The sequence below is a fragment of the Mus caroli genome, unplaced genomic scaffold (genome assembly GCF_978045245.1).
Source record: "Mus caroli unplaced genomic scaffold, Mus_caroli_1 scaffold_2, whole genome shotgun sequence".
Classification (NCBI taxonomy): Eukaryota; Metazoa; Chordata; class Mammalia; order Rodentia; family Muridae; genus Mus; species Mus caroli.
Genome location: NW_028227257.1, coordinates 26,498,995 through 26,521,750, shown reverse-complemented (window position 1 = coordinate 26,521,750; position 22,756 = coordinate 26,498,995). Strand labels below are relative to the sequence as shown.

The 22,756-nt window shown below is 44.6% G+C and overlaps 1 protein-coding gene across 2 annotated transcripts in view; it reads left to right on the top strand.

Annotated features, from left to right (window-relative positions):
- The window catches only part of Tm9sf4 (transmembrane 9 superfamily member 4), a 46,290-nt gene that overhangs the window by 6,270 nt on the left and 17,264 nt on the right, over positions 1-22,756 (top strand). Inside the window, exons 2-6 of one of the 2 annotated variants that reach the window (XM_085833239.1) lie at positions 11,347-11,463; positions 14,663-14,762; positions 19,348-19,516; positions 19,616-19,748; positions 21,060-21,183. In XM_085833239.1, the coding sequence (XP_085689365.1) occupies positions 11,347-11,463; positions 14,663-14,762; positions 19,348-19,516; positions 19,616-19,748; positions 21,060-21,183 (643 nt within the window). The remainder of the gene's footprint in view (positions 1-11,346; positions 11,464-14,662; positions 14,763-19,347; positions 19,517-19,615; positions 19,749-21,059; positions 21,184-22,756) is intronic. The other variant, XM_085833248.1, reaches the window with a different exon arrangement.

Sequence of the window (22,756 nt, the reverse complement as noted above, 5' to 3'; positions counted from 1 at the left end):
GCCTGTTATGTTTTCTTGATACTTTCATTATGGTGAAATAGACATAGAATTTGACGTTTTAATAATTTGTACAAGTTTGAGACATCCCATACATTCACAGTGTTATGTAACCTCAACCACCTCCACCCATCTCCAGAGCTTGCCCAATATCCCATACTGAATCTTGAACTGTAGTCTTGAACTGGGGATGAGACTCTCCTCAAAAAAAAAAAAAAAAAAAAAAAAAAAAAAAAAAAAAAAATTGTTGTAGTAATGAATCTTAGTGCCTAGCTTGATTCCCAGGTTTGAAGTGTTGCAGGCCTGCGCTGTCTGAGGCTGCTTCTTCTGTAGCTGAGAGGTCTTTGCTAAATACCCCTGAAGGCAGGGAAGAACACTGGTTTCTTTGCTTCCCCTCCTTCAGGGTTAAGTCTGGCTGTTAGAGCTCTGTGAAGACTGTTGGTTTCACCTGGACTTAGTCTGTTGCACGGCTTCTCCCCGCCTCCCCCCCAGCTTTTGAGTCTTTTTATGTCTCTGTTCAACTACTGTTGTGTCTTTGTGTTGTGCAATAGGCTGCATTTTCAGAGTTGCCAGAGGCTAATTTAGTTCTGGGTTTTTTGTTTTGTTTTGTTGTAGCTGGGTGAGTTCTTTAGCTCCGTGGGGCTTCCTGGTAAGTGGTCTTTAGCTGTCATTAGCTTTCATTCACATGTGGTTGAATTCTTGGGGAGCTTTAACTGATTGGATAATTGCTTTCAGTTAACTGTTGGCAAACAGTGCTGTGGGAGCCTCCCCACCCACACTGGGTGCCTTAGTTCCTTAATCTGGGGAGTGGTTACTAACTGACCTTAAAGCCTTTAGAGAGGAAGAACACAATAGCAGACTCTAGTCTTTAGTGACTAGAAGAAGGTGCTGTCTTTGCTGTAGCAAGGAACTGGAATGGCCTTTTCAAGATTGGACCCAGCTAGGTAAAGCAATTTATAGGAAAGAGTTGAAGAGGCAGAGGGCTCCAGAAAAGAAGAGGTTAACTTCTGTCACAGAAATACCTGTGAATAAACAATTTGGTTCTCAGGAGAAACTCCCCCAGGTTAACTGTTGACAGCTACAAACTGGGTGGGGCAAAATTGGCAGGATGAAGAACATTTTTTTTTTCCTAGTAGCCTTCTCTAAGGTTGCTAGTGGTGGTGGTGTGTTTCTGAATGTCCATACCCCAGGAATTTAAAAAACCAGTCAAGAGGAAACCAATTTTTTGGTCTCTTGAGCTTTTCAACTTTCCAGGTCACAGATACTTTTGCCAGGGGTGGACTGGTAGGTTGCCTGTACAGAGTTCTCCATTGCTGCCGTCTGGTTCCTTGACCGGCTGCTCCTGCAGTCTTGTGACTTGGACACAAAGTAAAGCAGAATACTGTGGAGCAGGCTTCTGCTTCTCTCTTAGAACGCATCTGTCTTTTAGGGCTCTGGACATAGCTGACTTTTTGTACTAAGCTTCACACAGGTGTTAACTGAGGTAGGGACAGGGGCTGTGTGTGGTTCTTGCAGAGGACCTGGGTTCCATTTCCAGCATCTAGGTGGTAGCTCACAAGCATCCATAATTCCAGTGTCAGGAGGACTGATGCTTCTCTTCAGACCTCCTAAGATATCAGACATAAATGTGGTACACAGACACATGCTGCAGACAAAACACTCATATATAAAATAATTCTAATAATAATAATCTTGAGCAAAGGTCAAGGAACAAAACAGGAATTTCCCAACAAACAGGGATTCTGCTACCTTTTACAGCAATGAACCAGAAGTCACCATCCCATCAGGTTATCAAGGACCCATCTTCAAGTTTCCTGGAATCATGTAGCATCCTATATATTAGGGGTTTTGACAGCAGGGTATGTAGCTTTTATCAGCTTCTCATGGGAGTTTATGACACTCCCAAAGTTAGAATTGCTGATTTAGTTACCTGTAAACCTGGCAGCCAAACATTTCTGTGCTGGACATTCCATATTTCTGCTATCTAGGTATTTTTATAGGTAATGCATTTCCTTCCTTTAAAATATAAATATATTACTGGAAATGTAGCTCAGTTGGTAAAGTGCTGACCTAGCAAGCATGATGCCCTGGGTTCTACCTTCAGCACTGTGTAATCTCTTCACAGAGGTCCACCCCTGTGATCCTGGCATCTGGATGATGAAGGCAAGAGGAGCAGAAGCTTAAGGTTTCTTGACTGTATAGCAAGTTCAGAGCCAGCCAGGGCCAGTGAGACTCTGTCTTAAAACTTTTTAATGTAGTATGAATCATTATAATGATGATCCAAATATATATATATGTGTGTGTGTGTGTGTAAATACATGTATATATATGAAAATATAAAATATGAAGAAATATATAATCAATGTGTAAAATTTTATTAATTTGTTTTAAAAGCTAAGTCAGATAGCTGGAGAAGTTACTTGCCTTCCAACCAGTCTAGGTTTGATCTCTGGAACCCAAGCGAAGAAAACGAAATCTAGGACGGAATCTACAGAGTTATTCTCTGACCTCCACAAACACATAATAACAATTTAAAAAACAAAACCAAAAAAAAAAAATCCCCAGAAAGCTAAAATAACGTACTTGGCTGCCCCTAATCCACGTATCAGGATAAATTGGTTTTGATTTAGAAAACCTACCTCTATATATTATTTTATACCTATAAAATTCCTTCTTTTGAAACCTGGTTATAGGTTGGGTGTGGTGGTGCATGCCCCTTAATCTCAGCACTGGGGTTGGGGGTGTACAAAGGCAGGTGGATCTCTATGAGTTTAAGACCAGCCTGGTCTACATAGGGAGCTACAGGCAAGCTACATGGTAAGGCCCTGTCTCAAAACAAACAAAAATAAAAGCCCAGCTTGTTATAATAATTTCAGCATGGGCCAGTGTAGAAGATAGTATGCAGCCATAGTCCCTTTTCACCATCCATTCTCACCAGCTTCACTGGTTACCATCACGTTGCCACATCCGTCCACTGCTACCCTCACCAACTACTTCCTTTTTCTTCAGGCATTTAATCTATATTTTCCTATTACAAATCATTGTGAATGCACAGTGCAGTGACCTTTAGCTATATATAAACTTGTGCCCCTGTCACCACAGTGACACAGTGTTATAGAACAGTTCTGTTACCCCCAAGTTCCCTCATATTGTTCAAGAGAGTGATGAAATCAGGCCTTTGTTCCCACGGCCAAACCATCAGTAGTTTCCGTCTCTGTAGATGTCCTTTGCTGGGTGTTCTGTGGAAAGGGAGTTGGGTGTTAATTAGACTTGTGCATCTGTGTGTAGTGTCCCTGGGCCACTCCTTCCTGTGACAGACATTGGTAGTTCTCTTCTCATGCTGGACAGTGTCCCATGTTATGGAAAAAAACTGCATCTCTTTTTTCCACTTTCACTAACGATTGAGTTTTTGAGTTTTCAGTTTTGAACTATGGTAGTCCTCCCCAACCTGAGGGTGTGTTCCCAAGCCCCCGAGGAGATGCTTGGAATCCTGTGAGCTCAGAACCCGCGTTTTAGCGCCACACCCAGACTTCTGTTTACTGTTTTGAGACAAGAGTCTCCTTCTGTTTACTGTTTTGAGACAAGAGTCTCACTAAGTTGTACAGGTTGGCTTTGAATTCACTCTAGCCTGTCAGTCCTTGAGCTTGGTGATCTCCTCCCTCAGCATTTTTTTTTTTTTTTTTTTTTTTTTTTGGTTTTTGAGACAGGGTTTCTCTGTATAGCCCTGACTGTCCTGGAACTCACTCTGTAGACCAGGCTGGCCTCAAACTCAGAAATCCGCCCGCCTCTGCCTCCCGAGTGCTGGGATTAAAGGCGTGCGCCACCACGCCCGGCTCTACCTCAACTTTTTTTTTTTTTTTTGGTTTTTCGAGACAGGGTTTCTCTGTATAGCCCTGGCTGTCCTGGAACTCACTTTGTAGACCAGGCTGGCCTCGAACTCAGAAATCCGCCCGCCTCTGCCTACCGAGTGCTGGGATTAAAGGCGTGCGCCACCACGCCCGGCTCTACTTTTTAGGTAACTAAATTATAGGCCTGTACCATCAAGTCCAACTCCATACTTTTTTCTTTGCTTATATATCTTACAGTAGAGTTTAATTTGTAAAGTAGACACCGTAAGATTGACAGAGCTGGTGGTCTGGATTGGGTAGCACCTTGTTCACCTAGCATACATCAAGCCTTGGGTTCAATCCTCAGTACCACTTAAACCAGGCGTGGGCGCACTCAAGAGGTAGAGGCAGAAAGATCAGAAATTCAAGGTCATCCTGCGGTACAGGAGTCCTGCGGTGGGATAAGCAATAATGTTTAATAATAAGGTAGAACATGTATGATAATAGTATAAAAGTTAAAGGGTTATATATCATTTATCTCTGGGATTTTCTGTTTAGTATTTTCAGATCTTGATTGTAGGTAGCTCAAACTCTAGAAAATGAAACCAGGGATAAGGAGACAGTTATTGTGATTAAACAGTCCCATACAAGTGTGCATCTTTCTGTCGAGTTGATGCCTAGAGTTGGAAGTACTGGCTAGTAAGTTTATGTTTAACTTTTTAAGTTACTGCCGAACTTCCTGTAAGTGGCCATGGCAGTTCATATGCCCATCAGTGAGGATTTCAGTTTCTCCATATCCTGGTTCACGCTTGCCTGATTTTTGTTGTTTGTTTTATTGTTTAGTCAGTCATTCCAGTGAGTGTGGTGGTACCTCACTGTAGCTTTGGTTTGCGTTTCCCTAGTGACAGATAGTAGGCACCTGCTGATGTGCCATTCACAGATCTGTATGCATCATCCCTGGAGAAATGAGGTGCAGATCATTTATGCCTTCTTTCCACCTCCCGTGCTGGGGCTGAACCTCAGTGCTCTATAACTGAGCCACACCCCAGGCCTTGCCCACTTGCTAACAGGGATGTTTGCTGTCTCATTAACTTGTAAGAGTTCTTTATGGCTTGGCAGTGGTGGCGCACGCCTTTAATCCCAGCACTTGGGAGGCAGAGGCAGGCAGATTTCTGAGTTTGAGGCCAGCCTGGTCCACAGAGTGAGTTCCAGGACAGCCAGGACTACACAGAAAAACCCTGTCTTGAAAAAAACCAAAGGAAAAAAAGAGTTCTTTATGTATCCTGAACCAGTCCCTTATTACATATGGAACTTAAAAAGATTTTTCCACCTGTCCGTGGCCTAGAAATGTACATTTTTTTATTTTTATGACATTTATTAATTTTAATGGGTTATATTTTTGGTGGCATATCTAAAAAAAATTCATCTAACTCAAAGTGACAGTTTTTCTTCTAAGGATTTTAGTTTCAGCTTTTGTTTTAATCTGTGGTTCACTTTGAATTTATTTTTTTGAGTGTGTGGCTTAACATTATTTGTGAATATGGTTACCATGTAGTTAAAATACTTTGATGAAAACACTGTCCTTGTTGGATTTCCTGGGCACCTATGTTGAATATTGGTTTACTATAGATGAAAAGATTTATTTCTATGCTTTTAATTTGGTTGGATTGATATCTGTGTCTATCCTTACCATTTTATTATTATGCTTTATGGTATGTTTAGAAAATTATATCAATTATCCAATTCTGTTTTAAGTCTGCTTTGGATATTCTGGATCCTTTCTATTTCTTTATCAATATTAAGATAAATTTGTGCCTGATGTGGTAGTATACTCCTTTAATTCTAGCACTTGGAAGGCAGAAGTAGGTAGATCTCTATGAGTTCACGGCCAGCCTGGTTTACATACATAGCAAGCTACAGGACAGCTAGGACTACATAGATAGACCCTGTCTCAAAAAAAAACATTATATATATATGCATCCAGTTGTGAGCTGCTTTTTGGGTGCTGGGAATTGAACATGGGTTCTCTGGAAGAGCAGCTGGTGCTCTTAACAACTGATCCCAGCCCCAGAAGTAGTGTTTTCTATCTTAACTCTGGGTGAATTTGGACTCTCTCTAGTTATTTAAATCTTCCATTTCCCTTGGCAGTGTTCTGTAATTTTCAGTATAGAAGTCCTTAAAAGTCATTTTTCTGGTGCAAGCCTGTAATCCCAGTGTTTTAGAAGCTGAGGCAGAAAGATTGCTATGATTTTGAGGCTAGCCCAGACTACATAGAGAGCACCAGGCCAGCCAGGGCTACACAGCAAAACCATGTTTTGAATCAAAACAAAATATATATTTAATTTCTTTCTTTTTTTTTTTTCCTTATTATTTGTAGTGTTGAATGTAGCTTGTATTGAGCATTCTAGGCAAGTGTTTTACTCCTCTGCCACATCCAGTCCCAGGTCATTCTGATAACAGGATTAAGGGCTGGGGAGGTGGCTCAGCAGCTCAGAGCACCTGACTGCTCTTCCTTCCAGTTTGGCTTCCAGCATCCACATGGTGACTGACAACCTTCTATAACTCTTTGACCTTCTTGTGCTGTTACACACATGGTACACATGCATACACTCATATGTACACATGTATTTTTAATATATAGTCTTAAAACATTTTATTTTTCTTTTTTAAAAATATTTTATTTTTCAGTACTAAGAACCAGTTTTAAATTTTATTTTGAATTACTTATAGCTAATATGTAGAAATGAAATTGTTTATATATATATATATATATATATATATACACACACACACACATATATATATGTTTGTATATATGTATATCTGGTAGTCTGACTGCCCTCAACTTGTTAGTTATTCTAGTTCGTTATTGTATAGATTCCTTAGAGTGCTCTAGATGCAAGATCATATGATGTACAAATAAAAGCATTTGTCATTGTTTTCAATCTGGATTGTTTAATTTTTAATTAATCTCTTTTATGCACTGATTTATAGCATAGAATTGAATAGACATGGCAAAAATATGTATCTTCTCTTTGTTCCTGATCTTAGGGGAACTTGGCATTTAGTTTTTCCGCCATTCAGTGTAATCATTGCCTGTGGGTTTTCCTCTGGCTGGGGAAGTTCCTTCTTAGTTGTAGTGTAAGTTGCTTTGATGACTGTTGGGTTTTGCCAGTTGCTTTTTGTGTTGTTAGTTGTGCTGGAACATTTGTCCTCATGCTGCTTCTATGGTACATTGTTAACTAGCAAGCCTTCCTTGCATTCTTGGGATAAATCAGACACCACCACCTTATATAGGTTAGAATGACCTCAAACTCATTCTCCTTCCCCAGCTGCCAGAATGCTGGGGCTGCCTCATACCTACCAATGGATGTTTTCATGTGTAGCTAATTGCAGGGTATTTTCATCTGTGTTCATGTTAAAAGTATGGTTACTTTGTTTGGTTATGGTATATGCTTAAAACAGACAAAAAGACAGGGTCTCATTGTGTGACCCTGGCTGTCCTAGAACTTGCTTTGTAGACTAGGCTGGCCTCAAACTCAGAGATCCTCCTGCCTCTGCCTCCCCAGTGCTAGGATTAAAGGCGTGCCCTACCACACCGGTATACTCTGATTTTTTTTTTTTCTAAGTTAGTGATGCTGATACATAGAAAATAAGATGCTGGATGTGTGCATTTAATCCTAGCACTCGGAAGACAGAGACAGGTGGAGCTCTGTGAGTTTGAAGCAGGTCTCATCTACAAAGCGAGTCCAGGTCAGCCAGGGCTGGTTACACTGAGAAACTCGGTCTTGAAGTATCATTTTGTGTTTTATTATTTGAACTGTCTTTTTTAGTGCTAGAGCCTTGTACTTGTTAGGTAAGGTCTAACCTTGAGCAACAGCCCAGCTGCCCTGACTCCTTTAGCTTAAAATTATTTGCCCTTTATTATTTTGTAAGAAGTCTTGGTATGTCAAGGAGTCCTTTGTCATGCTTGTGATACTTTCGCTCAAATCGTCTTGTTCCATTTTATAACACCATGTATTCATGTGTATATGTACATGTCTATATGCATATGTATATTTATATTCATGTGTGTATCTATGTGAGTTTATGCACACCATATGTATGTAGATGCCTAGGAGGCCAGAGCGCATTGGATCCTCTGGAACTAGAGTAGACTCTGTTGTGAATTCCAAGTAATGCCACAGCTCCTACTCCTGACCCCCAATTATGAGATGGGAATACAAGTTTCTACATGAAAAGAACCTAGAACTGTGCCCGGCACATAATTGGCATTCAGTAAATGCTACAAGTTTTTGCTACATCATACATTCTTATCATCATGTATTAAAGCTCACCTGTCTCAGCAGGGTACACATACTCCATTACATTTGGGTTGCACAACCTGGAATAAGTTACTGTTTGAGGGAGGGGAGTGAGTTGAGATGGGATTTCATATAGCCCAGGCTGTCCTAGAACTCACTGTGTATTCAAGGATAACTGTGAACATTTATTTCTCCTGCCTCTTATCTCCCAAGTGCTAGGATTAGAGGCATGTGCCACCATACCAGGCTTTATGTGATGCTGGGGGTCAAACCCAGGGCTTCGAGCATACTGAGGAAGCACTCTACCTACCAAACCACATCCATAGGCCCCAAGGTATTTCATCTCTCTCGCACTAACTGGCAGTCCCTGCAAAAAGGGCAGAGGTGTACAGGTAGTTGTCATTGAGACCGAAACAAACAAGTGTGGGAGGTGTTAGCACAAGGCTGCAGCTAGGTGACTGGACAAACGCTGCCAGCCTGTGCAGGGCTGGCTGGCTGTCGGTCGGTGTGACTCCTAGGTATTAGTGACTGGCTCCTGTGGGTTTTTAGTGTTGCCTTCCTGCTGGGACAAGTATGAATCTCACTGTTTATTTTGGGGTTTTGTTTGTTTTGGGAGGAGGAAGGGCCTCCTTGGTTTGAGACTTTGGAACCTCGGTGTACTGAAGTCTTTGGAGATTTCCTTTTCAGTCCTCGGCAACCTGAGCTCCCAAGGGAGCCTTGAGCTGCCTGGGGCAGTGTCTGAAGGTTCTGTTTCTAAAGAGTAGAACTAAAGCAACTTCTTAGATTTAATTGGCTTGATAAACTTCAAAGATTGTAATCCACTGCCCCTGCTTCAAATCTCTTATCAGATAAGGCTAAAAGGTCTGGGCCAGGCTTCTGGAGGGAAAATTCAGAACACATCTTTATGTTAACCGGAGTAGTGGTAGTGCCTTATATGTAGGAGTAGTGGTTTGGGGCTGGAGAGGTGACTCAATCAGTCAGATGCTTGCCATTCACAAGCATGAGGACCCTGAGTTCCATCCCCAGCACCCACATGAAAAGTGAGCAGGCACAGCAGTGCACACATACCTGAGCTAGTGTAGCTCAGTCCATGAGCTGTAGGTTCAGAGAGATCTTGTCTCAAAGAAAAGGTGGGGAACATTTGGGAAGACACTGGATGTTGCACATGTATACACGAGCATACATATGTGAACACACACACACATTATTCAAAAGAATAGTTGGGACTAGAGAGAGATAGCTCAGCAGTTAGCTCTTCAAGAAGACTGGTTTATTTCCTAGCATTGACATAGTGATCCACAATTGTCTGTAACTCCATTTCCAGGGGATCTGACACTTTCTTCTGGCCTCCACTGTCACTAGGCACACATGGTATACAGAAATATATACAGGAAAACACCCATGTTATAAGAATAAAGAGTAGTGACTTAGAGGTCAACAAAGCAGTTGTGGGTACATACTGATTTGAACCCCACTTCTACCACATGATTTCCTTGGCATAAACGAGGACACAGCAATGTTGATTGGCCAGAACTGCGTAGCTGAAGAGTAGGAGTCAATGCCCTACCCATATTTTAGGGCCCCAAATTTAATACTTTCTTTGCATATGACAGCCACCTCCCTGTTGATCGTCAGGGTACACTTTTAAGCCTGGCCAGAGAGAGTTAGAGGCCTGTACTTCCCATCCGCCCAGGAGTAGTTCACCCTGCATGTTAGGTTGCCCTGCATGTTAGCCTTTAGCAGCTTGTGAAAGTGTACACTCCGACTCAGCAGACCCAGCACGTAATAACCTGAGTGTTTGTGCTACTAACATGCTTCCAGAAAATGCTGTTGCTGCCGCTGCTCTTCACAAATTTCACCTTGACTTGTGAGCACGTAGAGACCCTCGAAACATACTGAAACTAGGACACTGGCTTCCAGAGAGTCAGGATGATCCATAATCTAGATGAAGCATGAGTCCAGTTCAGTCTACATAGTAAGTTCCAGGCCTGCCAGCATTACTGAGTGAGACCCTGTTCCAGAACAAACAGTGGCCACAACAGTAACCTGGAGGAGACCTCAGCATTGATAGAATGGTTTGTTTTGTTTGGGGTCCGGGGACAGGGCTGAGACAGGGTTTTTCTATATGCTCCTGGCTGTCTTGGATCCTATATAGATCAGACTGGTTTTGAATTCACAAAGATTGCCTGGCTCAGGGCTGGAGAGATGGTGCAGAGGTTAAGAGCACTGACTACTCTTCCAGAGGTCCTGAGTTCAATTCCCAGCAACCACATGGTGGCTCACAACCATCTGCAACGTGATCTGATCTCTTCTGGTGTGTCTGAGGACAGCTACAGTGTACTCATATAAATAAATAAACATTAAAAAAAAATCAAATAATAAAAAAAAAGATTGCCTGGCTCCTGCTCTTGAATGCTAGGATTAAAGCCATGCACCACGACATCCCCACCCCACCCCCAGTCTCATGCAGTGCAGGCTGTCCTGGAACTTGGGATCTTCCTGCCTCTAATTGCTAAATATTACTATGGTTGTAGATGTGCATTATCACACCTGGATAATTGTTTTCCTAAATTGATGTCAATATATAATTCTATAGAAACATTAGAAAGAACAGACACACAGAAGAAGGAAACACTATCACTCAGTCCATTTAACATTGTAGTAAATGTCCTTCCTTGTACTTTCTTGTAGAGCAGCCATACCTTAGCGCGTCTAGCACTCACAGAGTGACTCACAACTGTTAGTAACGCCATTTCCAGGGGACCTGACTCTTTCTTCCCACGTCTTCAGGGGTGGGAGAGATAGTTCAGTAGTTAAGAAGGCTCTTCCAGAGGATTTTAAAAGAAAAACTTAGGAATAGAATTGTTGGGAACTCTGGGAAAGAGGTGGCATCCAGAAATGCCTCAGTTTGTAATCTGCCAACTATATGAGAACATAGAGTGGTATTCTAACATCTCAGACTGGCAGTAGTGCTGTGACATCTCTTACTTCCAGAGAGTAACTGTTTGAACCATCTTGTTGCCCGTTTCTGGAAGTGCAGAGTCTTGTGCCTTGTAGCATTCTGGGAAGCCATTTGGGAGGCAACCACTCAAGGACCTCAGACTTCCCAGAAGAGAGGTAACACTGGCCAGTGCAAACAGATTTGGAAGTTCCCACTTGATCTGCCCTGCAGGAAATTTTACTTCTTTCCCCATTCCAACTGCAGTCTCTCTTCCCAGCAGATTTGGTGGCCAAGGTTCCTGTTGCTTCTCTGTCTAACATGTAAAGGAAGCACCTTCTATGTCCCTGGAGTCGCGCCAATCAATTTCCACCAAAACGACCCAGTAGAGATCAAGGTGAGTGAGTGTTTGAATCTCAGGAGCACCTGTGCCTAGCAGCCTGCCTGGAGGACTGTCTGAGCTGTTTGTGTCGTCCTGGAGTTGTAGAGAAAACAGACAAGGGAAAAAGAGGCTTGACTCCATACTGCATAGCTGGCTGTAATTCTGCCTCTTCGTTGCTTCCTCCGGGTCTCTGTCCCCTCGCTCTCACTGTTGGTTTGGATGAAGTGTGTCACATGCTGCCCCACCCATCTGTACGGTACTCCACTTGCTTTCTCCTGTGCTTTCTCCGCCTCCCTCTCACCTCCTCCCTCCTCCTTTCAGTACTAGCTTTCTGAGCAACACAGCAGCTGTTCAAATGTCGGTGTGGCGCTCTTCCTTACAGCTTTCAGGAGAAACACTAAAGTAGCATTTCCTGAGGGTTGTTACACGCCATGCGTTGGCTCTGCTTAGCTCAACTAGGACCCTCGGAGGGAAATTCATTTCACAGATTTTCTGTGTACTTCACAGATATGGAAACTAATGCAGCAGAGAAGCAATCCAACTGGCCATATGCAGAGAAATGCAAACACTGACACTAAATGAGACACAGGAAGTGAATGCATGGCACCTTGTCAGTCTGAGGTCAGCACTTCACTCCGGGGCCCTCGGGAAACTTTGGCTATTAGAGCTTTTGGAATGCCAGCTTTCCCACTGCCATGCCTTTCTCTCACTTTTGACCTCTGTCCACAGCCCAGGACGAAGCTTATGGTTTAGCCCCGCCAAAGTGCAGTGAGAGAGGACACCCCTAGCAGGAGGGAGAACACTAAGGTGGAATGTACCGCTTTGTAACGTGAGAGGGTGGTCATGCTGCCACCCCACTCCCAGCGTCTAGAGAAAGAGTGCCAGAAAACAAGAATCAACAACAGTGAATTTGGAGGCAAATTTTCCTTCTGTAATTTATAACTTGTTTTGGTTGATTTGATTTGGTTTTATGACAGGGTCTCATATAGCTTAGGTTGGCCTTCAACATTGGATAGCTGAGGATGGTTTGAACTTCTCATCTTTCTTCATTCGCCCTTAAGTTCTGGGATTATAGTCTGCCACGACACCATTTTCTATAGCACACATTATCCAAGTTCTTACTGTCTTGAGGCAGGCATCCCAAAAGCTCTAAAGCCTGAGGCTCCCTGGGGACTCTGGAGTCAGGCGCTGACTTAGGGCTGACATGCTGCTTACTTGCTTCATGCAGCTCCCTTAGGGGCAGTATGTTGGCATTTCTCTGCACGTGGTTATGGGATATGATGTATTCCAGACCCAGCTGGAGATGTGATACAACCCTGCGTCATGTATACCACATGCTGGGTATAGGTTTAATTCCCTCAAGTTTCTATTTCCATAGTAAGAGTTTTAAGTAAGGGTTGTAGACCTAGTCTTGGTTTCTCTGTGTAACCCTGGCTGTCCTGGAACTCACTCTGTAGACCAGGCTGGCCTCAAACTCAGAGATTCAACTCTCTCTGCCTTCTGAGTGCTGGGATTAAAGGTATGTGCCACCACCACCCAGCTTTAAAGTTTTTTCTTGCCACATTTAGTGTCTTTATATCTGCATGTATATGAGTGGGTGTGGGTGCATGCCACAGCACACGTGTGGAGGTCAGAGGACAACTGGAGGAGATGTTCCTCCCATTCTGCCATGTGGATCTGTGGAACAGGAGCTCAGATTGTCAGGCTTGCAGAAAGTCCCTTTATCTATCTAGCCATCTCAGGGGCCCTAAAGTTTGTTTTTTGTTTTTGTTTTACAGTATTTTCATTGGTTCTGTTTTATCCATGATTTAACAGTTTCCTGTTTTTGTTTGTTAGATACAGGCTGTCATGTAGTCTAGTTCAAGCTTATTAGGTAGCCAAAGATGACCTTGAACTTTCTTTACAGTTGTACTTGTTATTATGTATGTGCACATACAGTAATTTATATGGGGGTGAGGCTGGACCACAGCAGGGATGTAGAGGTCACAGTATAACTTTGTGCAGTTGTTTTTCCCCTTCCAACTTTGAGTTCTGTGGCTCAAACTTGTACTACCAGGCTTGTGAGGCAAGCCCCTGTATCCATGAAGCCCTGGGTTATGATCCCTTCCACCACACTACCTAGCTTGTAGCTAAGAGTAACCTTGGTCCTCCTGGGTGCCAGCATTACAGGCCTGTGCCACAGGCCCGTATGAATGATGCTTGATAACACCTGTGGCTTTGCATATGCTAGTCAGACACCTTGCCAACTCAGCAACACCCCTAGACTCTTTCTCCATCTCTTATTCCTGTCTTTATTTCCCTCCTCTTTCCTCATTCCTCCCTCACTCCCTTCTTTTCTTTCTTTTCCTCTCACCCCTTTTCTGTTCTTTCTTGATATTTCTCTGTAACTTGAGTTCACTATCCTCCTGTCTCAGTCTTGAGTTTCACATTATAGAGGACTTAATTTTTTTATGCTTTCCTCTATGCTTATTTAACAAACATTAAATAAACACCTATTATGCTGTGCTCTTAGTGGGAAAAAGGATTTTTAAAGATCTAGGAAAGACCAGAAGTGGTGGCTCACAGTGGTATCAAGAACACTGAGTATTGTGAATTGAAGGGCAGCCTGAGCTACAGAATAAGACACTGTCTCAAAGAAGAAAAAGAGAGAAAGAAATTGAAACTTAGTATACAGCAATTGCATTTTTATGTGACATGCTATGAAGGAAGCTAAGAGGGTTGAAATAGAATGGTGGGAGTTCATTTATATACAGTGGTTGGGAAAGGCTCATGGGCAAGAGGATTTCATCTGAGACCTAGATAGAAGAAAGCTGCAGAGGAGAGCAGAGAGGGTACCAGGTAAAAGCCTGAGACAAGAGAGTTGTAGGTTCAAAAGGACAGAGGCAAGAGAGCTACCATAACACAGACCCCTGTGTTTCTAACGCCTCCCGCAGAGGGCAGCTATTTAACTGAAGTTAAAATTCAGTGATTATTGGCTCTCCCTGTGGCTTTAAACTAATTAAATGGTGCTGTCTACAACAAAATTCAAAATTGTGGGCAGAACAAGAATTGCATTCCTGTACTGCCCACAATTCCTGTCTCCTGCCACAAATGTAACTTGCTTATTGGGTGTAGTGCTAAGTGTGCTGAAGACGTGTAAGTGCCAAGGGGAATTCTTGGAACAGCCTTCTTGTTTCTGGTGGGTTGGGGCTAACGGTCTCTCTCCGTCCTGCAGGCCGTGAAGCTTACCAGCTCTCGGACCCAGCTTCCTTACGAGTACTACTCATTGCCCTTCTGCCAGCCCATCAAGATAACCTACAAGGCAGAGAATCTGGGTAAGCCTCCTGTGCTGCTCCAGCCCGCCTCACAGGGAGCCTGGCATGGCTTTCATACTGCTGGTGGCAGCTGCCCTTACCTAGGGCTTGCTGTGTGCTGCACACTTTTTTTTTAAAGATTTATTTTATTTATATGAGTACACTGTAGCTGTCTTCAGACACACCAGAAGAGGGCACCAGATCCCACTACAGATGGTTGTGAGCCACCGTGTGGTTGCTGGGAATTGAACTCAGAACCTCTGGAAGAGCAGTCAGTGCTCTTAACCACTGAGCCATCTCTCCAGCCCCGCTGGACACTTTTGTACAGAGTTTATGTGCATGTTAGCTTATTGACTCATAATGGTCCTGCAGAGGTAGTGATTTTGAGTGTATGCATATCATTTTGTCAGCTGACTTGCCTTTGGTTATGTTGTTAGGTAATAGCTACACTGAGCTTTAACAGTTTCCAGAGCTGGAGCTCTCAGCCTCTAACCATAGCGGTTCTCCCTTAGGCTCCTGATAACCCTTTCTCTTCTAGTGCCTTCTGTTAACTTGCTCAGCCCCCATCCTGCTTTTGGTATAGGCCAGAGGTTGACATCGGGTGTCTTCCTGGGTTGTTCTCCACAATATTTATTGAGACATGGTCTCTTGCTTGAACCTAAAACTCACTGATTTGCCTAGTCTAGCTATCCAGGTTGCCCTGTCTCTGTCCCAGTCCCTGTCTCTGTCACAGGCAGGCTGCCACATGCACCCAGTGTTTCCATGGATGCTGAGAAATGGAACTCATGCTTATGTGGCAGGCACTTTCCCCACTGAACCATCACCTCAGATCATTGCTCTACCTGTAATAAAGATTGGTGTAATTATAGTACTTGTCTATGAAAAGAAAAGAAAAGGCAAGGCCAGACAGTGGTGGCACACACCTTTAATCCCACCATGAGGCAGGTGGATCTCTGAGTTCAAGGTCAGACTGGTCTACTGATCAAATTTCAGGACAGCCAGGGCTACACAGAGAAACCCTGTCTCAAAACAACACAAAAGAAGAGTGATTACCTCTGCCTAAAGCAAGCAAAGACATTGACATTTTTGGAAAGCTGAGCAGGACGTACTCAGAAGGACTGTGAAATGCCTGGTACAGTGTCTCTCACAAGTTGTCTTTAAAAGGTAGCTATGAGTCTAGGTTAACTATTCTTCGGTTGGAGCTATCTCTTTAGGGCAGTTAGTTATTCGTGCTTGTGTGTGTGTCTGTGTGTGTGTCTTGTGTGTGTGCATGCACACGCACACACGCACTCAAGAGTGAGTACCCTTGGAGGCCAGAAGAGATCTCTCAGAGCTGTCGTTATAAGCACACCTGGCTTGTTAGGAGGGTATTTGAGATGTGAAGCCCAAGTCTCATGATTGTGCAAAAAGCAGCAAGTACTGTTTTCTGCAAAGCCAACTCTTCAGTCCCTCTTTATGGTTTTTTGATACAAGATCTCCCCCTTCCAAACTGGCTTGAAATCTGCTGTGTTGTTCATTGGCCAGACCGTCCTTGAACCTGTGAACCCTCTGCTTCAGTCTTCTGAATACTGGGATCTGAATTCCAATCCTCATGATTGTGCTACAGTTGTTAACTGCTGAGATGTGGGGTGCCACCACGAAGGTGCAGGGGATCAAACCTGCGGTCTTGGGTTGCTGGGCAAGTGTTCTACACTGGGCTACTGGGAAATAGGTTCTCTTTAAAAGTTGTTGTATTAGCATATATTATTAGTTAGTCACATCATGACTTCTGGCTCATCCTTAAGAGGAGGTGACATAGGCCCACAACTTGAGAGCTCAACAAAACAGCTTGAGCTTGGAAGTCTGAAACCAACCTGGGTACATAGTATCTCCAATGAAAAAGAAAGAGACTTAGCCTGGCATGATGGTCCATGCCTTTAGCAGCAGCACTCCAAAGGCAGAGATAAGTGGATCTCTAGGAACTCAAGGTCAGCCAAGGAGTCAGAGTGAGACCCTTTCTCTCAAGGAGAGAAAGAGGGAGAAACAGAGCAATGAGCCATGCTGGACCAGGATATCTTCTTTTTTTTTTTTCCTTTCTAGTTTTGGTGATTTTTCAGGACAGAGTTTTTCTGTGTAGCCCTGGCTGTCCTGCTGGAGCTCACTTGTAGACCAGACTAACCTTGAACTCAGAGATTTGGCTGTCTCTGCCTCCCCAGTGTTGGGGTTAAAGGTACCATCAGCTGACACCATCTTTCATAACTCTGTTTAACATCCAGACTTTAGGAATCACAGCCTTACTTGCAGTTTCCCCTCTCTTGGAATCAGCTCCTTATTGATCTGCAAAGAAATGGGCAGCAGGACATGGTGTAAGGAAAGAGCTTACCCAGGGCGTCGTGACAAGCTACTGTCTCTCTAGTTGTGGTTATCTAGACAATGCTATTTCAGCTGCGAGCTGTGCCGATGTCTTGTTGATGTCCTCACTGTCCGTTCACAATTGATCCTAGACTTGCAGGCTCACGTGCACTGTCAGGCATCTGATATCAGCTGAGTGGTAGAGGCCTTCACCCTCCTCACTCTCTTCCTTTTCCTCTCCTGGATGGCCTATTCTAGACTCAAGACATCACCTACTAGAGCTGCTCCCTTGCATGGCTACATGCTGCCTCTAATGTGGTAGTTGGCGGCTCTGCCACTTTGTACTTAACCTACCAACAAATCATAGCATCCAACTGCCTGACCTTTTCTCTCGACAACTCACCGAACTTGATCATGAAAACCTAAGCATTTCCCAGCATGCACCACTCCTTCCTCATGCTCTTGAATCTGTGCTGTGATGGCAGCTTCCTCACAGACTCTCTTTCTGTGTTTCTTCTCACTTACTTCAGGACTGGTACCATCACTCCAGCCAGCTTCTTACATCCTTCGAAGAAGAGCAGTCAGAGTGATCTTTCCATAACTCCAGATGGGTAATGTCTTCTCTATCCCTGTTAGAACTTCTCATGAATTTTTTCACTTTCTGGGCAAAGATCATGTGTGTGGTCCACCCTAAGGCCAGTCTCAACCCATCTCTTACCTATCTCCCCAGTTTACCCAGGTCACTCGCAAGCACTCTCCTTTGCCACCCCACCATACAGGTAATCTCAACATTGCCACCCAAGTAGCCTTTGTTGACCCTGTCAGCCTAGAGTTTGCCCACTCCTCTGTACAGAGACAGCACTATTTAGTGAACAGAATATTCTGATTCCTGGCTGCCTGCTACTGCATCCTGCATGACATTTATAAGCTTAGTCCTGGGACATTACTTCACCGACCTTCTATTTCCTCTTCCAGAAAATGAGATAGCGGTTGTATTCTCCTTATAGATAGACTGAGAACTGAGGACTAATCCACTCACAGGCACAGTAGGCAGGCAACAAGAACACCATTTGCATTATTGGCTTCACCTCTGCAACCAGGCTGGCCTCCTACCAAGACCTTTGTATCTCTGTGCAGCTCTTCTATGTCAATGACATTACTTTGCAGTGTGTTAATATGTGTGGGTTTGACTCCCCTACTGTCAGGGAGCTCTCTGAGCCAAAACTTACTACTTAATGTGCTGGCACCCCATGCCAATTTCCCACGAGTAACCTGATGCCAAATGTTATACTCATAGCAGCTGGGAAGCATCAACCAACCCAACTGTGTTTTCACTCTGAGCTGCTCATTAGTTCCACAGCAATGATATGAAACTGGGGCAGGCTGAAGGAGACACACCAGGACAACAGAGCAGGCAGGACTGCCACCTCCACATGTACTTGGCCCAACATATGCCAGTGGATCTACTTGATAGGCTCAGACTGCCTTATCTACTCTCTTACTCATTCATTCACCAGTACATACTGGGAACTGGCTAGGTGCCAGGCCTGAAGATACAATGTTGAATAGACATATTTGTGGAACTTATGACTCCAAGTTCTAGTGTGAAAACAGACTGATCAAATAATCAGCAAAGTGAAAATGTACTGTGAAACTGTTGCGATGGCGAGGAGTAGCTCTAGGGAATTCTGAACTAGTAGTACTTGAAGTGGCAACAAAATGAGGGGCAGTGTTAACCAGGCAGAGAGATGGAGATCAGTTTAGATAGAGACAGAAAGCTGCTTGGGGGTGGTGGCTTTGAGATTACCTGAGCAGTGGCCAGAGTTCTTGCGAGTGACCTGGGTGACTTGCAGAGATAGGGAAGAGATGGGTTGGGGCTGGCCTTTGGGTGGACCACATACAGCTTGATCTTGGTCCAAGGAGCAAAGAAGTTCATGAGGGGTTCCAATGGGGATGGGGAAGACTTTACCTGTCTGCAGTTACAGGGTCAGGAAGGATTATCCAAAGAAAGGGAGAAAGCAGCCAGGCTTGAAGCCAGGAGCACAGGGCCAGGATGGAATGTCAGGCATAGGAAGATGTGGAAGTGGGACATTTACCAGCAACAGAACCCAGAATAGGGAGGGTGGTGGGACAGTTAGAGCATGTGACTGCTTGGCTGTGGCACTGCTGACATCCTTGGAACTCCATTTTGTCCTGCTGTCTGCAGCCCCATGACTGCTAACTTCAGCCACCACAGGGCTGAAGCTCTGAGCTCCATCTGTCTCTCTTACGGCAGGAGAGGTGCTGAGAGGGGACCGGATTGTCAACACCCCTTTCCAGGTTCTCATGAACAGTGAGAAGAAGTGTGAAGTTCTATGCAACCAATCTAACAAGCCAATAACCTTGACAGTGGAACAGAGCCGGCTGGTGGCCGAGCGAATCACAGAAGAATACTACGTTCACCTGTAAGTTTCTGCTGCTCCCAGACAGGCCTCCAGCTCAGCTTAGGGAGGGCCTGGTGGGAGTGTGGTTCTGAGAGTCTAAGTAAGGCCTTGGGTTTCTAGCATTGCTGACAACCTGCCTGTGGCCACCCGACTGGAGCTCTACTCCAGCAACCGCGACAGTGATGACAAGAAGAAAGAAAAAGATGTGCAGTTTGAACATGGCTACCGACTTGGCTTCACGGATGTCAACAAGGTAGAGTATCTGGCATACTTGGAGGTCTGGGTAGGCATACCTCTTAAGCTACAAATATTCGGGGTCATAGAGAATGGGAAAACATTCAGCTCTTGGCTAGCAACACGGGAAAAAAATGGGGTCAGCAGACTGGTGAGCTAGCACAGACAGCAAATACAATGCTTGCTTCCAAGCCTGATGACTTGAGTTCAATCCCCAAGTATCTAGGAGGCAAAGAGAACTAACTTCTCCACAAGTTGACCTCTGACCACCACATGTGCTGTGACGTGTACCCACACAGATAAATAAAATACTTTCTTTTAAAAAATGGGGGTCAACCACAGCACATTTCTACCAGAGTCTCGTGGTAGATAGTCTGTGAAAATTCTGTGACTTTGGACTGGCTCCAGAATAAACTACAAGGAGATATAGCTACTGGAATATTAGATTCTGTTTCTATAAGATTTAAACTAGTAAAGGAGCCTAGAACGTAAAGTGAGTAGGAGAGAAGACCACGTGATGATCAAGAACAGGCCTTGCACCATAGGCTTCCTGAGCTGAATCCTGCTTCCACCATCTGCTGGTGGTCTGAGTGTGCCTGGTTCAGTGTTTCAGTGTCTATAAACAAAGTAACGATACTCACCTGTGTGGTTTTGAAAATCAGTCTGTGTATACACTTCACAACACAACTTCCCCAAGTAAACTAGTAACAGCTTAGACTGTAACTGCGTCCTCCTTATCTGATCTTTCCCAGGGAATATAAGGCTGACATGCCTTTGTGGCATAGTCCCCGTCCTCAGAGGCCTTGTCCTAATTTGGAGAGAACTGGTGGTTGCCTTCCCCTAGCCAGGGAGCTGTTGTGCATATGGGATCTCATGAGGGAGGAGGGCACTTAGAGAAAGAGCTGGGCTGAGAGGATCAGAGGAAGGATAGCATCCCAGTTTCCATGGTGCTATGACAGAGATGAAGGATAAAGACTGCTTGTGAAACAGGGAGAGGCTGGAGAGCCCAGGTAAGCAAGACAAGAACAGAACATGAATGAAATTGCCGTAAATGAAACCATTATTTGTATGCTGTCTTTAAAAAAAGAGAGAGAGAGTGACAACCAGGCCAAGGAAACTTGGGTTTTATCTGATAACCACCCCCACCCCTAGAAAGTCATAGGGAGTTTCTGAGCTAGAGAGTAATATGACCAGATCTGTGTTTTCCAAAGGCTGATACAGCCAAGCAGTACTGGGCAGAGAAAGGATCTGGTGCTTGGAGTGGGTTCCCTGAGTAACTCGCTGGCTGGGGGCTGCTATCTATTTCTGACTCTCAGTTGCTCTGTTTTAGATCTACCTGCACAATCACCTCTCATTCATCCTTTATTACCACCGGGAGGACATGGAAGAGGACCAGGAGCACACATACCGTGTCGTCCGCTTCGAGGTGATTCCCCAGAGCATCAGGCTGGAGGGTGAGTGGGGCGGTATCAGCAGAGGGTCAGGGCTGGATGGGCCTGGGCTTCCACACACAGATCTCCTCCCAAGCATGGCACATAGGTTCATCCCAAGAAGGCCGCTCACTGTGCCCTAGCAGAGCAGGTAGGGCATGAGGGAGAGTTGCACCTGCTTTGTGGGCTGGGTTCCATGTGAACTTACCACCTCCCAGCAACTCCAGGAGAGTAGTGGTGACATCGATGAGAAGTCAGAGGCTTAAGAGGTTAGTGACTTAGCCAAGACCCAATAGCAAATTGAGGCTTTATTGAGCCTCTTCCCAAGAGCCAGCCCGTCTGGTAAAGAAGAAGGGATGAAAAGACAGGCAAAGCCATTGAGAAGATTGCTGATTGCTGATTGCTTTGTCTCCCTCTGTGTGGGTGATTGGCCTGGAGTCACAGTCACAGTCCACAGTTGACTGCAGGCCAGGAATAGAAGGACCCAGCCCAGCCCTTTTTTTTTTTTTTTTTGGTCTTTTGAGACAGGGTTTCTCTGTGTAGCCCTGGCTGTCCTGGAACTCACTCTGTAGACCAGGCTGGCCTGGAACTCAGAAATCCGCCTGCCTCTGCCTCCCGAGTGCTGGGAGCCCCCACCCAGTCTTGATAGGCCACATAGGATTTGGTGAAACTTTATTTTCTCTTCCTCCTCCTCTCCCTCTTCCTCTTTCTCTTCCTTTTCTCTTTTCTTTTCCTTCCTTCCTTTCTTTCTGTTTGTTTTTGAAACATGGTCTCTGTAAATAGTCCTGGCTGTCCTGGAACTCACTATGTAGATCAAACCAGCCTTGAACTCACAAAGGTCTGTCTCCCACTACCTCTGGAGTGCTGGGATTTAAGGCATGCTCCACCACACCCTGCCCTTTTGTTCTTAGACTGGGTCTCACCATGCAGCACAAACTGGCCTTGAATGTCTGGGTCCTCTTGTTTCTGCCTTTTCATATGCTAGGAGTTAATTCTCAGCCTGACTTACTAGGCAAGTGCTCTACCCTGAGCTCTGTCACCAGCCGACCTTTGGGATCAGAGACATGGATCACCCACCACTCCACACTGGTGATTTTTTTTTTTTTTTTTTTGGCTTATTGAAAAAGTCGTGGCCCGTGACTTGGCACATGTAGCAATGCTAAAGCATGAACACTGAGTGTAGGCACCATCCTGCCTTCCTGTGTGTGTCACAAGCACAGCTCAGCTCTCTGTGGCTCTTGAGGATCACACTCTGTTCCTCTCGCCAGCATGGTGCCTAGCCCATGGTTGGTGTTCACTATGTGCTGGCTTCTCTAAAATGTTTATCATGTGCTCCATGAAGTGATGGATGAGTGGAAGGGGAAGGCATTGGAACGCTTGGGTTTCTAAAGTAATAGATGCCTGAATGATGAGCAGGTGGAAGGAGCCGCTGTTGGCCATGCTGCCTGATTGAGTGGAGAGGGGTCCGTGGATGTGTCAGGTGAATGTAGAGAACTAGCTGCTGCTTGGACGGAGGGAATTAGACTCAGATCCTTCTCTCTCTCCCTCCCCCATGTACATAGCCAGGGACCTGGGTGAGTCTTGATATAACTATAAA